The following is a 23539-nucleotide window of genomic DNA, read 5'->3' as shown; positions in this document are numbered from 1 at the left end:
AATGCCAATTTGAAAACTACCAAAAACTTACCAACTATTGACTTAGATAAGTTTAAAATGAATTGAACAATTACTATTATTTTTTGTGTCAATTTTTTTAAGTTGTTTTTTTTTTAAGTGTACACAATACACTTTTAAACGTTTTTATTTAAAATATGAATAGCTCTAATAAATATGCTACCGATACGAAATAGCCGTTTGAAAGAGAGGAAATGTTATTCGTTCCTCTTGTTATATTGACTAAGAGAATTGAATATTTCTATAGTAAAAAACGCTAAGGTAAACGTTTTCTTTGCATTTAGGTTGTGGAGAAGTGGTATTTAATTTTTCTTTAATTCGATCGTATTAACCGGTTTAAGATAACATAGATTACAACGAAATATGGTTTATTGTTTTTACACTTAAATTCGTTGGTTCTGAGAATTTTTTTCTTCTGGAAAGGAAATGTGACTGTTAAATCTATTTTACGTGCTAAAAAGTAACAAGATTTTATTTGCTTTGCAGTACACTACTTTTGTACATGAAAACATAGTATTCCTTGATATCCTAAGATTAGAAATTTAAAAGAAGAATATGAGATTAGTGAGATCACTAAATTTTATTCGACGTACAATTTTTATTTCAGTTGTTACAGAAAGTTATTAAATACTATTAAAAAATATAGATGTTTGTAAAACTTTTAGAGGCATTGTGCCCTCTAACGGGAAAAAATTGAATCGCTCGTTTTCCTCATAAGGAGCTTCCTTTTAAGTTTGTGATGAGAGACAAATGTTAACTAGTTTGAGATTAAGTTGAGTTTTTAACAATTTAGAACTATATTTTTGTTTTACAATAATGTTTTATATTATTGGTTTAGGATTGGGGGATGTAAAAGATATTACTGTGAAAGGTTTAGAAACCGTTAGGAAATCAAAACGGGTTTATTTAGAAGCATACACCTCGATACTAACAGTGGGCAAAGAAGCTCTGGTAAGGAAGTGAGTAATTCTTTAATGTTTTTGAGGATGGGAGTAGTTAAATTCCTTTCAGGAAATATTATCCGTTTTGTAACTGAATTATTTAATTATATTTAACTTTACATTGTATTGACATATACATAGTAATGTACTAGTTAACCCTACTTGTTTGTATTATAATGGCAAAAAATTGAACAAATGTTTGTTGAAGTCTACCGAACATCGGTGTTCGAATGTAAGACAAGATTTCATTGAGAAATGTACAGATTTAAATTCCACTTCTGAGTCACTAGATGATTAGAAAAAAAATTGCGTCGTGTACAGTTGTAATATAGCATTATTTTAACTCTTTATAATATGTAGCTTAATTTGTTATTTTACTACATTGAGGATATACAAAAGTTATATATATTGATGTGTGTGTGTGTATGTATATTGGATATTGAAGATATATTTTTATATATTAAGGCACATATCATCATCATCCACTTTAAGTCATAGGCCGTTTGATCTGTTGCAAACTTTGTCAATTTTTTTCTCATCTCTTCTTGGGTCTTCCAATATTCCTATATCCCACTGGTCTGCATTGAATTATCTTCTTGGGAAAACAACAATTATCCATTTCATCCACATGTTGTTTCCAATCATTTCTATATTCAATAATTTTATCATTCGAGTTGAAAATATTCAGCTCTTGCTTGTCGCACTTCACCATTTTGCTTTCTATCCCTTTGGGTAATTCATATACAGATCTAAGAAAACGCATTTCAGCAGCCTGAAATGTGCTTTTATCTGATGTCAAAACCCATGTTTCACTACCGTACTGACCTGCTGGAACAGCTGTGATTTTATAAAGTTTTATCATTTCTCACTCTGCCATACAATGTTCTAATAATACCACACATTTTATTAAACTTTTCTATCTTATTTTTTTTCATCTGTTTCTACAAAAGGTGATATACTGCAACCCAGAAATTTAAATTCATTCACTTGGTCAATGATTTTATCCTCCATTACTAATTTACATTGCAGCAAATTTAATACAGAAAAGGCCATGGAAACCATTTTACCCAGCGAGATATTAAAATTATATTCTTTGACTGTCATTGAATTCAAACAAAGCACGCTGTAGATAATCTTCTCTGTTGGATATAATAACTTGATCATCAGCAAACAAAAGTGTCATTACAAAGTTATTCTGATAAATATCATTGTCAAATTTTAAAATTCTTAACTTATTTTTACATTCTCTGATGGTTTCATCTAAATAAATATCAAACAATATAGGTGAAATTCCACATCCTTGTCTTATGGCCATGTTCAACCTTTCCATTTTACAATCTAACTGCTACTCTTGCATCCCAGTATAAAGTTTTCAATAATTTGTTATAATAAATAGAATGAATATAATGGCTCTTTCCACCATTGTATTCCATAATTTACCTCTCAATACTTTGTCGAAGGCCTTTTCACAATTAATAAGGATTATATAAATACTGCAGATGTGCACAGTATCAGTTCGACCACTCCTGAGATGTGTGGTTAATTGAAACCCAACCACCAAAGAACACCACCGGTATCCACGATCTAGTATTCAAATCTGTGTAAAATAACTGACTTTACTAAGACTAGAACACTGGAACTCTCGACTACCAAATCAGCTGATTTGGGCAGACGCGTTCACCACTAGACCAAGCCGGTGGGTGTCCCTCCATTGCTTCCTTCTCTGTTTCCAGTATAAGCTAAAGAAACTTTGTAACCAGACATGTAATTCCTGTGGTGCATATTTAAAAAATTTCATGTTCAAGTTGTCCATCCCTGGCGCTTTCTTATGACTACAAGCAAGAGCCGTTTGCAATTCCTTAAGGCCTATATTGTCTATGACAGGTATGAGTATCCATGGATCATCAATTGGATGAACCTCTATGTCTGTTGACCAATATTGCTGACAATATTCCAACCATTTCTCAACATCAATAGTGTGAATTCCTGCCGAATCTCATACATCTGTATTGAAATGCTTCATAAAATTATAAGTACCATGAAGATCATGTTCTGTGCTGGCAATATACCCATCACAAGATTCCTGTTTAGCTTTCCTTACTAACGTTTTTGTCTTTCTTTCTTGACTTTGATATTGCTCTTTATCGATATTTGATTGCATTGATCTCTTTCAAGATCGTCTTTCCAACTGTATAACCCTTTCTTCTTCAAAGACTTATTCCTTGAACTCAAAGCTTCAAATGCCGATATATATATATACATATATATTTTTTTTTTTTTTTTTAAATCGTTTCTTTTAAGAAATGATTTCATATTTCTCTCTACTATATGCAAATATATCTATTTTATTAGATCACCCAAAGTACAGAATAAAAGTAGGATGGCTTAACTTATTATACTATATATGCAGGATTGTTTTCACGATTTACTAGCTTAATCAGCTGCATTATACATTCATCTCAAATTACATTACAAACTGTAAAATGTATTAATGCATTTATTTATTTTATTTAAAATTTGAAACTCTTAATCTTTCTATTTTAAACTTTTATTAAGTTAAATTTAAAAACATGAAAGAATAATTGAAATTAACATTAAAAATTAAATTGCAAAACCTTTTTTTTTATGTAAAAATATGACGTCAAGGCATAAAATAAAATTAAAATCAAAATCAAATAAAAATAATTTTAAGTAAAGCAGTTATGCATGTTACCCATTTAACTGAACTTATTTTACTGTACTGATTGAAATATATTAAATTATACATCATTATAAAAGTAATGCAGTATATGGTACCACCATCTACTGCAGCTTTCAAAATACAGTCATCCTCATATTTTGTCTGAAGGTTGATCATATTAAATTTATTTTTATGTTTATTTATATATATAGTATCTTTCTAAAATGTCTAATCCCTTACTATTTGTATTCATATTATATTTTTTAATATCTAATATTTAAAAATTTTCCTAATATCAGATTTGTATGTATGTTTATTCTTAATCAGATGATCAGGTACATTAGAAAAACTTAATTTACCTTTTTTATGATTTCTAAACTGTTCCAAGAATCTAGCCTTAAATGATCTAATGGTCTTTCCTATATAAATATGATCGCAATCATTACATTAAATTTTATAAATACCACTCTAATTACATAAATCAGATGAATCATTATGTTAATTACTTTTTATGTGGTTATTTGACTGGTACGCAGGTTTAAATTTATTATCATCATTAACCTTTAAGGTTTATCATCATAAACCTTTTTAATATGTTTAACTATTTTATCAGTATATACGTATTTTAAATATACATTGTCAGCTTTTTGTGTGCTTTTTAATGTTATTAAATGTGTATTTTTTTTCATTTTTGACATTGTTTATTATATATATTATCTACTAAAGAACTGTCATAACCATTATATAAGGCAATTTGTTTTACAATACCTATTTCTTTGTTTAATTTACTTTTATTTTCATTATACTTTGTATAATTAATTGCTTTATTTACCATGTAAGTACTAATTTTGTGTGACCACAGGTAAATATTATAGCTAACCATCCCAGTTTTATCACCAATTTTTAAGTCTTTTAATTTATTTACTAATTCGTATTCATTTTTATATTATATTCGTTACCTAAATTTATTTTGTTTCTAAGTATTTTATCAATTATTTTAGAGACAGTTAAGAAGGAGCAGTTTTGAAGTAAATTAAAGGTTGCATAGGTATATACTCAGTTTGTGTATTTTTGGTAATCCAATTAATATAGGTGCAATTGGTTTATAAGGGTACATCCTAGTGTGGTATGTTGAATTATTTTTATAATTGAAAATGTTACGTTATTTTATTATTAAACTTTTATTGATTCTTAGAAATTTTTTAGTAGGGTCCTTTATTCCCTTGAAATCATTCTCCATTATATATTGTTCCATCAAATTTTTATATTTATCGGAATACATGATGACCGACATATTAGTTTTATCTGATTTCAAAATGATATTATTATATTTAATTTAATTTTTAAGATTGTAAATTATTTTTTTATTATAATTAATAAAAGGTTTACAATTAAACTTAAAACATAAAACTTCTTTATCATTAGGATTTGATTTATTACATTTATTTCGGTATCTACCATAATATGCTTAACAATATCATTCTTATAATTTGCAATTTAATGTTTAATGATAATTTTAATTAATTTTTCATATTTTTAAATTTTGTTTAATTTTTAATTTAACTGACTAAAAGTTTAAAATTAAAAGATTAAAGGTTTTAAATAAAATAAATAAATTCATATGTTATATTTTACAAAGTTTGTCAAGTAATTTTATATGAATATATAATGCAGCTAATGATGCAAGTAAATCATGAAAGCGTGCCTGTATATATAGTGAAATAAGGTAAGTTATCCTACTTTATTTATTTTGTACTTTGGTTGATCTAATAAAATAAATAAAAAATATATATTTATTTGTTTCACTGCCGCCACATTAAATTATAATTTAAACAATTGTAAAATCAAAACCAAATAAAATACATTAAAAAGTAAGAAACACCAATTGTAGCGTTTTCAAAGTCAATACTTTATCTTAAGCAGTTAAAATTATATATTACACATAAAAAATATCTGCATATAGTTGCTTTGTCACTCAATATTAAAACCTGTATCCAATACCATGGCATATCATTGAGACTCAGTGTTGTACCGTGCTGTGAGATAGAGGTTTTAGTAGTAAATGAAAGCACTGTATTAAGATATTTTTTGTGTAGAAAATAATTTTAACTGCTAACAAATAATTGACTTTGAAAATGCTGCAATTGTTAAGTGTCTTTTACATTTTATTGTACTGCATTTAGTGGACTTGATTTTATAATTTTATTATTGTTTATATATATTGAGGTATAGCATATGAGGATATACTTTTTGTAATTATTTAGAAAGGTGATTCATATCAAAAGTCAATAATAATCTTGGCATATGTTGTTTTCACCAAGATTGATTGGAAATATATAAAAAGTATCACTATTGTAATTTTTGACTTACAAAGATTTTAAAATGAAAAATCAGAAGAGTACATATTCCTGTAGTGGAGAGGAGTAATGCTTTGAATTTATATCAATACTCTTTGTGTTTTAATTTTTCCATTTTCATGTAATCTGTATCTAACATTTACTATTCATTATTAAGTATACTTCATTGAAATTTGGTCAGCCGATTTCAGGTGTCGATTATGAAGAAATTAAATTACTATAAAATTAAATTACCACTATTAAATTACTATAATGAAATCTTTTATATGAGTTTCTGAACTTCGTACAATACCAGCAAACATAACCTAATGCTTACTTTGTTCACTAACCTTGTCTAATTAACCTTAAATATTAAATTGGTCAATTTTTAGACTGAATCAGTAATTGTATATAATAGCCAATCATTTAGTCTAAAAATAAAATCCATTTTTACAGTACTGAAATACAAAACATTTGGTGAGGGTTCTGTGTGTAACTTAAGGGATCTAGCTTGGATGAAAGGCATTTTACTGGCGCCTTTTTTGATGCTGTATCTTAGTCATTTTCATTAGAATAGAGAAATATACAGTTAGTTATTTGAATACTACCGTTTGTGTCATAATTGACTTTTCCCCTCTCAATCATTAAGAAAAAGGATAAAATTTCATCATTATTAAAACAAAAAAAATGTTAAAATTTAAAAACTTCTGTAGGGTAACTGTTTTTTCTTGTTTATTGATGATTAACATGACCATAACAACACATTGTTATGTCATAAACCTTGACTAATTAACACCATAATTTTTTGAGTATTTATTTAATGAATTCAGCAATTATTTATTATTTAAATAATCAAAACATTCCTGTTAATTAGTCAAGGTTAGCGAGCATAGGTTAAGTTTGGTTAAATTATATTTATAAAATAAATAACCATTTATTAAAATTAATAAAGAGACTGTTTTGAATCTATGTTAAACTCTATATCAGCCCATTTTCCATCGAAATCCGATTGATTACTTTGTATTTAAATAAAGCTGTAGCTGCGGTGGCGTTAATACGTAAGTACCCAGTTTTGTACAAATCTTTCATGCTTACCACATTACTTTTCTATATGATGAATAACTTCATAATTTCAAATGAGAGTCATTTATTATAATTCACGTAATAATTAATAAATTATATAGTAAAAATCATAGCTAATGATTGATTACCTTCTAATTCAAAATATATTACATTCAAGATGTAAAGAATTAGTTGTCAGCATATAAATATTAGGTGTTACCCAAAATGACAGTAAATCCAGACTTTCCTTTCAATTAAAAATTAGGTTACTTTGTCATTTAAATTTAAAATAAGTAAATTTGTATAACTTTGTGGAAAGTTTGGATTAGACTTTCAAAATTAACCTGTCCTGCTGGAAGTTTAAAGTTTTAGGAAATGGTATATTGATTTATTTTTCATTTGGAAAATGATTTAGGCAGGTTTGTCAAGTTATGAGTGGAGAATGGAGATAGCAAATTGTCTTGTCTAAAAAAACATATTAATCAAAAATTGATTTTATGACTAGAAAAAAAATAAATTGTTAAAAAGTAAAAATTTTGCTAACCTACTCACTAACCTTGTCTTAACTATTAAATTGGTTGATTATTGGGCCGCTGTTCACATTTTCGACTTTTATTATCTGCTTCTATTTTATGCCCATAATCCTTTTGATTAATTTATCTTAACGTGAAACGTATTGGAGCTGAATCCATAATTGTATGCTATAACCACCCTTCTGTGAGGTTTAGTTTTAGTTCAATTGCAGGCCAATTTATATTCTACGAAAATTGTACAGATGAGGAAGAAATTCTGTACCAAAATTTCCACAGAGTAGGTTTCATTGTATTCAGAAATTTTCTTTTTATATAGTTTCTTGTCTTGCTGAATATGTGCAGAATATATTAGGATTATTTTAAAGTGTAAGTTATAATATTTTGATACTATTGGCATGAATTTCAGGAGAGATATTATGGTTGTGAGTTAATTTTAGCGGATAGAGAACTTGTTGAACAAAGTGCCCATGAAATCCTTCAGAATGCTGATAAAGATGATGTTGCATTTCTTGTTGTTGGAGATCCATTCAGTGCAACCACTCATACTGATCTTTCACTGCGTGCTCGAGAAGCCGGTATTCCTTGTGAAATTATACATAATGCATCTATCATGAATGCTGTGGGCTGTACTGGATTGCAAGTAAGTAGTATATTGTTTTTTTAGATTTTAATGATTTTATGATTTTAATAAATAAAAATTTATTAAATTTTCAACAATGCCTGTGTATATTTGCAAATTGAAACCTAATATCATTGAGTATTAGTTACATTTTGTAAATAGGCATAGTATGGTTGAAGATTCCATTACTCCACATGCTGGGTAAAGTATGGAATGAACTCGCATATCGGTTGGATGTGTGACAAAAGGTGCTCACATTGAATACATGTAAGTAAAAACTATAAGAGTAACTCTTTCATTATATTTGTGATTCGTTACTGTAAGTCAAGTTCAGAAATGTTAAATAACTTTAAACCCTTATATTCTTTCTGTACACATTGTATTATGAAGGAGATAAATATTATATCTGTAAAAATTCAAAATAGTTGTTAGGATATGGGGAATGATTGGTTCAGTCAGTTCTTGGTGTGCTGTTTTGACAAAGATTATTAATGTACCAAAAATTGTACTTGAAGAGGTTTTCATTTTGTTGTAAGTGACACAGCAGCCTTAACTTTTAACAATAACTAGGAAGAAGTATAAATTTATTTGGTTAAAACTATGGCAAGTTGGTTTATTATTAATGGTTTTCACTTGAATGTACATAAAATGTCTATATTAAGTTATGTAGACTAATGTAAGCATAGTTTGATGCAAATGAATAAATTTGAGTATATATCTAGATAATAGTTTTTTATTGTATGTTGCTTGCAATCTTTTTAAGTTTTTTTATTACGAAATTTAAAAAAATATATATTTACCCATACCCAGGCTTTGCATTTTTGATGTACTAATCTCATGTATTTATATTTTATTATATATTTTTTGAATGTAATTGAGAAATAAATATATTTTATTTCATCTTATATTACTGTTCTTAGTGTATGTATTGACTCTAATTTTTTTATTATATAATTGACTTCTCCATATCTTTATTTAAATTCCAGTTATATAATTTTGGTGAAACTGTATCCATTCCTTACTGGACTGACACGTGGCAGCCGGATAGCTTTTATGATAAAATTTTGGGCAATTTAAATAGAGGACTTCATACACTTTGTTTGTTAGGTAAGTTAACCATTAAATAAATAAGTTTTAAATGTTAAATCCTTCATTTTTCTGTTTATTATTTAGCTAGTGATTTTCTTTCAGAATTTGATTTTGTTTTTAGAGTAGGTTATCACTTACAATTTAGAGTATAATTGTTTTTTTATTAGTATGTGAATTTTAGGAGAAGGGAACAATAATCTGTATTTGTTTAACTTAATTAGTTTTAATATAGGTTTATTACTTGTTTAGATGTTATACTCTGTAAATGAATCTTATATTAAGAACAATATGAAACTTTTAATGGATACATTTGTCAAACTACAATAGATGGTATGCAGTTCTACTTACTCTACACCAAGTGCAGTTTTACTTTTTCACCAAGAACATTTTGAAAAATTTGTATCTGAATTGAAGTCCAGTTCTACTTTTGTATTTAATCCATAACCTACTAGAAAATTAAAAGATTGTGATTTAAATAATATAAATTAAGAAGAAACTTTACATGCAGAAATGATTTAGAAAAAACGAAAAACAGTAATAAAAAAACTAAGTTGTGTATTTCTTCTCTTATCTGATGATGTTGGTAATTTATTTATATGTTATACCAAACTGAGTCTAGTATTATATTTAAATTTTTTTTAAATGTATAAATTTTTTTTAAATAAGATATTTTGTACTAAGATATCTTTCTTCATGTAAACCTAATTCTCTGCTCCCATAGTGATATTTATCTGCTTTTACTTATTGAACTGGTTATTCCTTATCGTCGCTTTATTAGTTTATGTATTGGGGTGATTGTTTTACACAAAAAAATAAATGCATGTAAAGGAGAAAAGAGTAGTTAGTAATAACTAATTATTATTAATATTATTATCTTTTATGACCACATAGGATCACTTTACTCAGTCCGTTATCCAAGTCTCTTTGATGGGACTGTTTGGGCCTTGTGTTCCTCCAAGTACTTTTTCATATGTTCCAAACTTTGTGCTCTTTCTAGTGTTGAAAATGTTTGTGTTGTGAGTTTTTTCTTATGAGTGTGAAGCGAGTATTTTTGTTCTTGATTTTCTTGTTTAATTTTATCTTATCTGTGATGTTTTCTGATGTGAGGCTAATCTCCTGTAAATCCTCTCCTATTTCTCTGATCCATCTGCATCCTGTCTTGGTGTTTTTTGAGTCGAGGTTATACTGTATTAGCTCTTTCAGAAGTCGTGAATCTTGCATCCTCGTGATATTTTCAAAGAATCCCAGTTTCCTCTTAACCATCGTATCAGTGATGGGTTCTAGCCCTATGTACATGACTTTGGTGGGCACAATCCTCCACTACCCGTCTTTCTGGTACTTTTTACTGATGCATGTTCTGCCACTTCTTTCAATTATTAGGAGTTTTTGATTGTTCATTCAAGTGGAAGAATGTTTGTGTTGCATAAGTGGCTTCTGTGTTGTAATCTTATTTTTGCATTTATTGATGAGCATTTTTTATTGTAAGTGCACAAGGTTAATTTTTGAGCTAAAGCTCAAAAATTAACCTCTTATTTGGATCAAGGTTTTTTATTTTGGTTGTTTGTTATTATTTTTCCTAGGTATTTAAATAGGGTTACTATTTTCATTTAATTACTGTTTACATTTACTAATCGTATTGGATTTTTGGGCATAATTTCTGTTTTTTTCAAATGATATTTTGAGGCCAATTTTATTTGCAATGTTTTGAAATTCTAATATTTGTGATTTATATTCATTAATAACAGTCAGCAAAACCAAGACAGTTTGTTTTGATTTTTCAGATTACAGCCCCCGTTCTTAAAGCGTGAGCAGGACTAAGGGTAAATTCATTCCCCCTTGCTTGTAATAGGGACTTGCGACCAGGAGTTGTTGCCACTCTTTTCGCCGCGATGATGCAGGTGCTCGAACAAATCATGCTCCAAAATACTCTAAATCTCCGTGAAAAGGTTATGAATCATCTTAACAATAAGGGCGCAAAACCATTGTAACAGTTCGTAGACATTAAGGTAGTGAAACTGGGGAAGGTACACAAACGACCACCGGCTCAAAAATAGCACTGAAAAAGACTTCATATAACGCAAACCTCTGCTCGTGAAAAGAGACCAGGTCACAGAGCAGTTAATTGTCCTAGTAAAACCAGGCCTGCAAAGTGTGCTCTTTGTGCTTTGGTGAAAGGCTTTAATGCCAGACACCGGGTCAAGGGCAAACAATGCAGGTTGCACGACCTAGCCGGGCGATCTATAAGTACTGTATAAATAGGAGAGCGGCGTCAGTTTTGCCCTCCCCTTCCGCGGGGAGCGCTAGTGTCCCGTCCGCCATGTTGGTTTTTTCCTGTGGGAATTAACCTTTTCCCTGAGCTGCATGTTTGAAATTCTGCAGGGTAGCCAACTTTGGTAATGTGTGTTCGCTTTGAATATTATTTATAATAATTAATTCAAAGGTTGGTACTGCTGTTGATCAGCTGTTGTGTACCGGTCGGTTTGAATTAAATAAATAAATAATATTTAAAGTGAAAAAAAACCAGGTCGGCTAGGGATCGAACCTAGACACGGCGGGACACGACTTACTGACTGACGCCTTAGACCACTCGGCTGCAGCGGCAACCACTGCATTCAATAAACGTAACTAAATATCGTTTTCTTTCTTCTATAGTTTTCTCGCGTACAACGTGAGTTCTATATTCGATAGCGGTCGCACTGGTATTCCCTTTATTGGAGGCGACGACGGCGACGATTTTTTTTACCACCCATCCCCGATCCAGTCAAAGGGTAGGGCTTAAGGTATAATCCCCGCCCTGCAGTGCCCGCTTTTCGTTTCATCATTTCAACAAGACGATTTATATTATTCCTTTTTGTCTGTCTTCTTACTCTTCCACCACCGAATTTTGCTTTTAACTTCATCGCGTTTGTAACCGCGAATGCCGTAGCCTTTTCCGCGATACTCGAATCCTTAGCTTTAACTCTTTCCCAAGCGCTATCAGCTAATTTACGATGTGCTGCCGCTCTTCTTTCGATATCGCTGTACGTTGCGTATGCGATATCGTGTTCTTTACAAGCGGCGTCCAACTTGTTTACACCGGGATCGCCTCTTTTTAATCGTTTTTTTAAATTCGTTCCCGGTCCGCAATACTGATATCCCGGAATATGTAACTCTATCGGTAATAAATCGATCCCTTTGTTTACAACCGTACTCACCACCTTTTTGACACCTTTTAATGCTTTATCGTCAATATAAGATCCCAACGCTCCTGCAGCCCCTGCTGTTAGAGTTGTTAACAGTCCACCGCCTCGTTTAAGACTGGCTATTCGTTTAGATCTTCTCAGCTTACCCTTTCGAACAGAAGAAGAAGAACGTTTTGACCTCCTCACTCTTGCCATGTCGGACAGACAATGAACTTGTTTACAACATTCCACCATCTTACACTGGATCCGTGTTCGGCAATCGTACCATATTCTTATTCACATCATCCTCTTTCGTTGTCATCCTATCTGTTTTTGTATCCGAGACCGGAGGACGTATCATATTTTTATTCACATCCTCATTCTTCAATGTCTTATCAGTGATTGGAGGATGCACCATATTTTTTGTCACATCCTTTGTATCTTTACTACTTAGATCTGTGATTGCAGAATCACTTTGGTGATGTTTGTCAGCGGTTAATACATTCATAAGCGTTTGTTGATTTACGTTTCTGTTAGCGTTGTCGTTAATGTTTAATAGAAATTTGTAAAACCTAAATAGTGTGTCATCGATATATCCCTTAGTCGTAGTAAGCAATTTTTGTATATGTAATTCCATATTATCCACATAGGAGTTTGTTGCGAGATCGGTGTTATTCTTAGGTATACCAGCGTTAGTGATAACAGATTCTCTAGCGTCGACTATTTTCTTTTCATCGAAAAGGTTTGTTCGTAAATAGTTCAGAATAACGACGTCCGTCTTTTCGACAGGATCACCGACACCTCATATTCGCTTATTTTGAAACTGACTGCATTGACATCTGATGGTAAAACTTTGGCTAAGGATACACTATTTAGATCGCTATGCATTACGTACTCTTCCGCCAACTCTTCCTTCAATTCATCCCTCATTATATCGACATATCCTTTAGTCGCGAGGTCAATCAACTGTACAGGTGCCTTGACGTTCGTTATAACACTTTTTTGGATATCCAAGACACCATGATGGGACCGGGTGATGATGCAAGGTTTGTCCCCGGCTTTTGCGCGGACCAGAATGAGGTTGCGTTACCCTTGTTGGGTGACTTAAACTGGTCGACTTATTTGGGTATCTGAATTTCTATGTTGCATAAAACATAATTTGGACGGTATGAATGTATCACACTGATTTAACTTTAAACTCGTTCGTTTTCTGAGGCATTCATAGTGACTAATGGTGTTGTCAAATCTGTACTAGGCGCCGGGTTCGCCGTTTCGGTTAGTTTGAGGGAATCATGTTAGGATGGATGTGAAGATGTCCGTTTGAGGCCTATGAAAGTCCCCTAATGGGAATTATCGTTGATGACGGTGGGTGGGTTGATGTTTCCTGGTGGTGTTGTTTAGGAGTTCTGTCAGCTCTTCACAATTTAGGATTTTGTTGAAATATTTAGCTAGGATTTCCACATTGTTTTTATTGTTATGGGCCACCTTATCATTTTCATTCTTTATTAATATGTTTGGGGGTTGGTATTTTTGGAGCTGATTTTTTTTTTATGGTTTTGTAGTAGTATCTCGACTTTGTTTTATTGAATTCTTCTATTGACTTCAGTGTGTCTTTATGGTATTGTGTTTTTACTTACTTGGGTTCAAGTGATTCTTTTTTTTCAGAAGGTTGTTTCTGATTTTTGGAATTGGTCAAATAGCCATGCTTGATGTCTTTTCTCCACTATTTCATCACATTTGTTGTTCCACCATTGATTTTTTTACAGGATTTTACTGGCACTAATTCTTTTGTGATTTGTTTAAGGTTGTTTACTGTATCTTCAGGTTTATACACGATTGTTATTTTTTTGGTTGTGTTTTGATAATTTTCATTCTTGATTTGTTGGTAGGGTCCATTTTTCATAGTTTTAGAGACTTGGTTTTGTTGCTGTCTTTGGGGAGTAAATTTAATTTTAATCTGGCTTCATAGTGATCTCAGCCTGTGTCTACTCCTCAGAGGACTTTTATGTTGTAGATCTCCTTGTGTTGGCGTTTGTCCATGAAGATTTGGTCTACTTGCCATTCTCCTTTAGTGTAGTCGAGGGGTTTCCAGATTTGAATTTTGAGGTTTCCTCTTGAAGTATGTGGATTTCAAGATTAGTTGTGGTTTCTGCAGAGATTGAGTCTGTCCATTTTTGTTTGTTTTCTTTTGGGCTGGCCATTTTCCAATGATGTGGTGGTATCTTCTTTCTCTGCCCAGTTGATTATTGAAGCCTCCAATTAATTGTTTAACATGGTTTTTGAAGGTGGTATTTATAGTCATGTCGAGTAGATCCCAGAACCTTTCTGTTTCTTTACGGACTTTTGGAGAGTTATTTTTCTTATTAATGGGTGCATGAGCATTTATTGTAGTGTAGATTTTTATTAGATGCTTTTAGGGTGGGTGTTGAGATTCTTGAGGTTTATGACTTGAAGTTTTGTAAGGAGTTTATTATTGGCTGACTAAAAAGCCTGTTCCAAACTGTAGAACATTTTTCATCATTCTTCCCATGTATATCTTTGTGGAACCTATATACTTGAGATTCCATGGCATCCTTGTCAGTGTTTCTTATTTCCTGCAGACCCATGATGAGAATTTTCTGTTGGTCCATTAGGCCAGTTATTATATTTAGTTTACCGTTCTGCATGAGTGAGTTAACATTGGATGTGGAAATGTAGGCGATTTGCTTTGGTTTGATTTTGGACATTGTATTTTTCTTGTTCATATATGTAGCATTAGGGCATTTCAATGCTTCCGATCGCATGTTATCTTCTAAGTGGCAGCCCACCGTATCCGAATGCTGCCTTCTCTGAACTCTGGTGTTGCTTGGTTCAGCTGGAAAAGTATTCCTTAAAAGATCTTTTATGATTGACTGTCAACAGGGTCACCTGTGCTGGGACTAGATTGCCAGTTACAACTCTAGATGTGATCTAAGTGAGGTGTGATTTGATGATAAATGAAGCTGTTAAGTTTGTTTGGATTCAGTTCACTGGATAAATCTATCCTATTTTTCCCAGATATAGCTAGATGCACCTTGTGGAGGCTCAATCTAACTTTTGTTAATTTGTTATTTTGGAGAAAAGTTGCTAAGTCATATCTTAAACATTAGTTTTTTTATAAATATCGTAATACATAAACCAGAATGTCTGTATATAAGTTTTGTATATAACCTTAAGATTTAAGAACTGCTGGACCAATGTGATTGATTTTTACCACATTTTTTTTAAATTGAAATTAAGGATGATTGTACTTATAAATTTATCCTTGATAAGGCCATTATTGAGTGACATTAGTGTTTAAATAAAGAAGATGTGTCATTTTCGTGATGTATTTTTTTTTTGTATTGATGAAATCTTGTGTGAGAATTGTGATTCCCATGAGTGAAATTTTTAAAATTTCACTCTGATAACTGACTGAATTTTACTCTTTTAGCATTTTACTTATCAGGTAAACCACGCCTAAAAAGTCAGTGATTTATAGAAACTTTAATTGTAATTTTAGTAGGTTGATGAATATTTTGGTATGTTTTTTTCATGTTTTTGCATTTTGTACAAAATTGAAGCAAACAGATAATTTACCTGTCCTTTTAGTAAATTTTATTTTTTTAACTTTACGATGCATTTGAAAATATTTTGACTATTATCTTTTTTAAGATATTTTCTTTTATTTTAATGAACAAAGGAAGTTCCACTTCCTTTCTCACAATAGCATAACTACTTTAATGTTTATCATACTTTATTAGGTAAGGATACATTTTAAAATGTATTGTTAGCAATTTTGATTAAAATGTTTCAAAAAATTTAGTTAAATTCTTCATCTTGTAGCTACAGTTTTTTGTTTCACTCATTTAGATGATTTTTGGTTAAAGATTTCAGACGGACAAAAATTAATGCAAATAAAATTTTCAAACTTTAAAAACAATTAGTATAATTTTTTATTTTTTTTATTTTGATTGAAGATATTCTTCTGGTTAATAATTAAGAACCACAGATATAGAAGAACACTGGACACTTCAGATTGTAAGAAGTAGAATAAAATTATTAATTTAAAACTTTATATAAATAAACTGTTGTAAGAACTCTTGTAATATTATACCAAGGATAGATTATCAAATATAAAAGACTACAGCAACATTCACTGTCACTTTTTGGCAAGATAATTAAAAAAACAATTTGCTATATAGACCCTAAACATCAATCTAACTTATAAAAAATTGTGTGGGATTTGTTTTGTTATGACTTATTTTAATTAAATAGCAATTTTATTCATTGAAATCTTAGCACTCATGCTATCTCTTCACTTGAAATATTTAATAATCGCCACCCTTTCTTAGAGAAGAATAAATTTTGCTCAGACAAAATACATTTAACAAAAAATTAATAATTGTACAGAAAATTAAATGTGACCCATCTTGGTTAAATGCAGACTCATGTTCAGCTTTAACTAAATATGAATTTGTTACATTTGCCGCTCACTTAGAAACAAATAGTCCACCTCCTTTCGATTTTTCTCATCAGTCACAGAAACTGGTTGTCCGCTGTGAGGTGCATCCTCAATTGTCACTTTATCAGCTTCACATTTGCGAAATTTCAATGCCCACCTATTCACAGTACTCCTGTCAACAGTACTTTTAAACAACGAAAAATATTCGTAGGATTCAAATTTTCTGCTGTTAAAAATTCAATCAACGTGCACTGTTATAACTGTGTGTGCCCACTCGATAGTACCTTTTGTCTCCATGTAGCATGCTAGTGTGCAAAATTTACCAGCCGAGTCTCATACAATTTGTTTGTATTATCATAACTTAAAAAAAATCAAATTATGTGTTGTATTTTTCTTTGTACGTCATGAATTTGCATTATATTCATTCTTCCACAGTGTGTTGCAACTTATTAAAAAAAATAACTTCTGTTTATATCCAATCATATTTTAAGATTCTTTTTATAGTATATGGAGTATGATAAGATTGATGCATGACAAAATTACAATTTTCTTGTTCTTCAGTTTAGGTTTAGTAAAGGAATTGTTCTGTCATGAACCTGAATTTGGTGAAGTTATTAGTTATTAATTGTAGTACTTGGCCCAGAACAGCTGTGTAATATTCTAGGTATGTACAGATTCTAGTAGCCCAAATTAATTGTTATGCTTGTTTAACTATGTTAACTTCAAATGATTGATTATTATTGATCTTCTGGTATCCTAGTTACGAGACTTCGTTCAGCGAGTTGGACATCCTTACTTTTTCCTCTAGAAACTGCTAGAATCTGGAATACTGGATGTGGTTGGTGGACAGCTACTTAAACAGATCAGTGAGATTGTGATTTTTTTTTTTTAGTTTACATTATTCTAAAATTATATTTTTTTTTTAGATATAAAAGTTAAAGAACCAAGTCTGGAAAGTCTAATGAAAAAGAAAAAAGACTATGAACCTCCTCGTTTTATGAGTGTTCAAGAAGCAGCAATCCAACTTTTAGAAATATCAAAAAAGAGAATTGAATCTGATTCTACTATAGTAAATGGTAATTTTTTTTAACCTATGATTATGCATTTTTCTGATGAATAGTAGCGGCTGTGGTTATTTTCCTGAATAGATCCAATATCTCTTCTTCGTAGAGTCTGCAGTGAAAGTAACAGTTTAAAATTTCAATAGCCTAGAGAAAGAAAAAATACAATGTATGAATTCTTACAAAATATTGAGCAAAAAACCAAAAATGTTCAGTTAGCCTGCTTCAGTTATTTTTTCATTAAAATATTTAAAAAAAAAAAAACACATGTTTTGTAATAACTTTTAATGTTATTGATTAAACAAAAAATTATATATAAAATTACTTGTTTGATTATATATAAATCTTTTAATTTTTGAAGCCAAAAAATAAAGCTACAATTTCAAAAAAATATGTTTTTGACTTTTTGAAAATTTGGGAGCTCATACATCAGCAGGCTTTTTTTAAAATAATATTCACTAAAATTGATTTTAAGTAAATTAAAATCCAAATTTAATTTTTTTTTTAATTTGGGTTCTCCTCAGTAGTAGTGGGATAAACATTTTAACATTTTAGTAACTTATTGTTTAATAAACATTTTAAACATTAAAAATTTGAAGGTATGATAAATATTTTTTTGGGGCCTCCCTCCCACATTCAGAGAAAGCATTCTGGTAAAATTAATATTTTACAAAATTGTCTCCCAAGTGGTTGTAATAATTAAGAAAAATAAAAACCTTTTAAAGTTGTCTACAAAATATAAAGGTACAGTCATAATTCAACATTTTTGGCTAATTTTTATTTTTTCAAGACTACTAAAGAGTAGGACTATCAAAAAATTATAATTTTTACATTTTAAATGCAATGTGTAACTTGTGAGATGGATTTAAGTTTAAGGAGGGAGTCTACCTTTCAAAAAAAAAACCTTTATTCCTTTTGAGATTATAAAGTTAACATTTTCACACAAAAGTAATGTTACTTATATATCAAGCAAATCTTTTAGAAATTATAACGTATTCAAACCCCTCCTCCCATAACAGGAATGGGCCGGAAAGTATGAGTTTCATGATAAACATTATAACTTTTTACATATAGCATATTTTAAAATGATTCAAAAGTTATTATTAAGAGGAAGTTCTGCTCTATGCAGAGCAGTATGGATTTTATTCTAATCACTGCCATGGAAATGTTAGAAATTTTGTAGTTTTTTTCAAAAATTCTAAAGTAAATTTGACTTTAATACATTATTAATAATTTTTATGGTAAGAAATAAGTTATGCCTGTAATAGATTGCACAGATCAAGTCGTTCGGTAGAATGATGCCAGAAACACCAAAGACTTATTTATTTACTCTGATCAACTTGCAAATCTACATTTAAAAATTTTTTAAATTGTTTAAAATATAAAAAAATAATAATTTTGATGAAATAAAGCTACATATCATCGCAGAAATAATTGTTTTTAATTTAAAAATGTGAAATTTTTGTTCGTCTAACCCTGATATTTTCTCCTAACCTGTTTATGAATTGTGTTGCTAGATAGCAGTACTTGATAGTACTAGGTAGCAAACAAGAACTTGATAATGCGTACTTGAAATAATAAAATTTAAAAGAGATATACTAGTTTTATTAAAAAAGTAATAAATAAAACAGAAATAAATATTTATTCATACAGAAATAAATTTTTATTCTACAATTAGAACTACTTTAAGGGGCTAGGGTAGTGATATTTCGAAAAATTGTATTTATGGTCCGATTTAGTTCATATTTGGAATATGTATTCTTACATGAAAAGACATTTTTACAAAAAAATTAAAAAAAAAAGATTTTTATTCATGAAGATTGAGTGAGAAGATGATGAGAATTTTGAAGTTGTCTTTTCATACAAATAAGAATATTATTAACAGATGACTAATTATTGACTATACTTGATACATCATCCAATCAACCAATCGCATGATTTCAGATTGAGTATATTCTTGCTGTTCTGCTTGAGTTGAGTCTTGCTTTTTAACTTTAGTTAAATTTTTTTCAGTGCATTTGGTAAAATCTTTTCAACTAGACCATCAGGTACATGGTATTAGTTTCATAGATAATTTGAATTATAATAGCTTTCATTCTTAACAATATTAATACAAAACAACAATACTTTTATTATTTTGAGATTTTTTGCAACTTCAACCAGTGCGTGATCATCCAACTTACATCAAAATTACTTCAGATGAAACCAATAGATACTTAGGATCATTTTGTGCCTTTGATTTATGGAAAAATCTTTTCCATTACAATAAATTGACTATCAATATGCGACAAAAAAACGATTTAGAATATTCAAAAATGCTATCTTGAATTAGAATCGGTTATTTGAACAATGACAATCTAAAACAACTAAATTCTAGAAAATTTCTTTTTACAAATACTGATTACTATAACAATTTGCTTGAATTGTCCAATTACATCAATAAACTACCAATAGATACGTTATGTCTTCTACCAACCCATTACATATGTGAAACATTAAATACTGAAATGTTAAGACGCATCTCATCTGAAGAAATTGAATTAGTTGCTTATGATTCATTAGACAGCAACTTATTTGAGAAAAATAATCAATAAAGCTTTAAAATCAGAAGATGAAAATTGTTCTAAGACTGAATATAAAGTAAATTTATATAATAAATATAAAGAAAGGGCTTATCTCAAAAACAGTGCGTCCTAGGCCAATTCTCATCCGATTTTGAAAGGCCAAACTGAAAAAAAATTTTCTTATGTCAATTCACCTCAAATCCACTTTTCATTATGAATTTTTCAATAAATCTACTCCTTCATCTTGTAAATTTAAGAAAAACTATGATGAGATTCTGCGTCAGTCGGTCATTATTACTTTTAATGAAAACGGGGTACAAACATCTGATTCTTTATTGTATATGTTCCTTCAGATTTGCAAAACTAAAATAATTTCATATAAAGCCACAAAATACAGTAAATTTATCGATAAAACAGCTTCTACATCACAATTCTTAGTTTGTTATAAATGTATTTTATTATAACATACTATAGACTGTCTATGACGTCAGGGGATTCCCTACAGCAGCTGTCAATCATTCATAATTAGTTGTTTTTTTTTATATTATGGTTTAGATAGATACTACAATAGCATTGATCTTTAATCTTTACTTAATGTAAATTACAGTTTTTCTATGCATGCGCAGTAGCATATTAATCGATGCATGTTACGAACAAATAAAAGATAACTATTCATATGTTATTTTCACCGATTTTAAGCTAATTATCAATACAAATACAGGTTTTTTAACACTACAAAGTTATGTCAAGATGCTGGGAAAGTGTTTAAAGTATGGTATTGTATGTAATAAAGGAAAGAATAAAAACAATTAATTGAATTTTACAATAATAAAGCCGACGTGAGAATCTGCATCTCTGCTTTTAATGAGGTTAAAGGTGATAATAAAGATGAAACAACTAAAATTATTAACGGTATGGATGTTTATAAGAAATTATTACTTTTCTGCATTTTGTGTACAATAAAGAATGAAAAAAAAACAACTGGCTGGCGTTTGAATCAGTTGACTATGGGATGCGGCTGTTTGTCGCCTTAATCCATTCAGCTACACCAGCTAGATGACATGTTGGTTGAAAATTGTATTACCTAAGTTGCATGTTAACATTCATTACACGTAAAATACGTGTAATGAATGTTAACAGCAGTACCATACAATCATTACAATTATTCATCTTATTTATATTAGATGTGTTTTCATGTTGGTTCTAAGTACTTGGAGCAAGTAAGCAAAAAAAGAGCGCCATTTAACAAAACTTTTTTAAAAAAGTCATTGCAGAAAAAGTAACTTTTTGTTATTTCAACTAGATTTTATTTTTTTTTTGTTTCAGTCACAATGCAATTATGTTATAAATCTTCATTTAATTCATTATCTAAATATGGAACATCAATAACTTTATATATGAATATAAAGATCCTTAGATTGATTAATTTCATTCAAATCTGATTGTGTAAAGATCATTGGCTACAGTGGATGGATGTTAATAGTAACTTCTTCAGACAACATAGCGAATAAAAAAGGGAAAAAAACAAATTTATTTTGTAATAATGTGATATTAAATTTTAATGAATGTATTAAAAAAATGAAACTTATGCAACAAGTAAACTAATCATACCTAATTTCTGTAATTTTTTTTTATAGGTTTGAGTGGAGATAGTAAATGTGCTGGTGTTTGTAGAGTTGGTAGTAGTACTCAACAGATTGTTGCAGCTTCATTGCAAAAACTGAGTACTTTGGATTTAGGACCTCCACTTCATTCATTAGTTGTTGTTGGACATCTTCACCCTCTTGAAGAAGAATATATTGCTCAGTTTACTGTCAATTAAATAAATAAATATGTTACGCTTGTACATTTCAAGTTTTTTATTAAAATATACTTGATATATTTTTAATTTATATAATTTTTCCTGATTTTGTAAAATTATTTTAGTGAAAAGTAATAGAAAAAAACATTAATTTCTTCTTTTACACTACCTGCCCCACTGTTTCTTATGGCATGTTGAAGCAGCTAAGTTACAAAGATACATATCGTCATAATGTTCTCTTGATAATAATGATGTTCATTATACTGTTGCTACCTCTGGTGGCAGAATGAAGGTGTTACTTGTAGGGCTGAATACCACCTGCATTTTGGTTGGCATGCTGATTATAAAACAGTTTATTGCCTCAGTAAATGCTACAATAGGAAAGCCTTTAGCCACGGGTTACCATGGGTCTCTTCATGCAGAAAAATTTGCCGAGAGGAAGTGGTCCTGTGCCGATTGCAATTAGGACATACCAGAGCTACTCACAGATACCTTGATGTTGGCAGAAAATGACCACTATGCATATAATGTGACTGTGCACCACATCCTTGTGGACTGCATATGTAAGTGCATATTTGGTCTTATGTCACAAATTTAAATTACCGAGGGACATTTAGCGCATCCTATGAAATAAATTGTACTAGACCAGGTACAAACCTCCTACATTGATACTGATAAGAAGAATCAAAATACTTAATAAGATTTAATGATAATCAACCATGAATTTTATTTTGTTATTCCATGTTACATATTTTATCCTAATGATTACATAATGTTTCTTTTATTATTTTAGTTTTAATCTTATTACTAGTGTTAATCGTATTTTATTAATATTTTTTTATTCAAGAAAGGGCTTTTTTTTTTGTTACTTTTTGACCTGGGCAATGATAACATGAAAGTATTTTTTGCCCATAAAAAAACAATATGAAAGCACTTCATTCTTCACTTTCCGCAGTAAGCCTTGCTTGGCATGCTTGTGAAGCATTTCTTGAGAATGGCTCAGAACTTATCATACGTTCATACTGATTTAGATAATCAAACTTGTTTAATAGTTATTGGTTGTTAGGAAGACAAGTTTGCATTAATAGAGCTTTTTATTCATTAGAATTTAAATAATAAACTTTGAATTGTAGTCAAATCAGTTTGAGCTTGTTATTTTTGAATGATATTTATGTAGTATGTAATTGATATTAGTTATACTTATATTGATAA

General features: G+C 29.9%; 1 protein-coding gene across 2 annotated transcripts; it reads left to right on the top strand.

Moving 5' to 3' along the window:
- The first annotated feature begins 721 nt into the window (after positions 1-721).
- Positions 722-22374, top strand: Dph5 (diphthine methyl ester synthase). 2 transcript variants are annotated; one of them, XM_075365639.1, is made up of 5 exons: positions 725-969; positions 7977-8210; positions 9176-9296; positions 17828-17977; positions 22164-22374. In XM_075365639.1, the coding sequence occupies exons 1-5, from the start codon at positions 835-837 to the stop codon at positions 22346-22348; spliced, it is 825 nt and encodes a 274-aa protein (XP_075221754.1). In that variant the 5' UTR covers positions 725-834; the 3' UTR covers positions 22349-22374. The 2 variants fall into 2 exon arrangements, with proteins under 2 accessions (XP_075221755.1, XP_075221754.1); XM_075365640.1 differs by lacking the exon at positions 17828-17977 and having other exon boundaries at positions 722-969.
- Positions 22375-23539: the final 1165 nt, after the last annotated feature.

Source organism: Lycorma delicatula, chromosome 5 (assembly GCF_047948215.1).
Source record: "Lycorma delicatula isolate Av1 chromosome 5, ASM4794821v1, whole genome shotgun sequence".
Lineage (NCBI taxonomy): Eukaryota > Metazoa > Arthropoda > Insecta > Hemiptera > Fulgoridae > Lycorma > Lycorma delicatula.
The sequence above is the reverse complement of the archived record's forward strand: the minus strand, read 5'-3'. Positions and strand labels throughout refer to the sequence as shown.

Excerpts from the sequence above, each read along its gene's own strand:
- Dph5 (XM_075365639.1), top strand. The coding sequence starts at position 835 with ATGTTTTATATTATTGGTTTAGGATTGGGGGATGTAAAAGATATTACT. Across the intron at positions 9,297-17,827 it reads TCATACACTTTGTTTGTTAG|ATATAAAAGTTAAAGAACCA; the intron begins GTAAGTTAACCA and ends TTTTTTTTTTAG. Across the intron at positions 17,978-22,163 it reads TGATTCTACTATAGTAAATG|GTTTGAGTGGAGATAGTAAA; the intron begins GTAATTTTTTTT and ends TTTTTTTTATAG.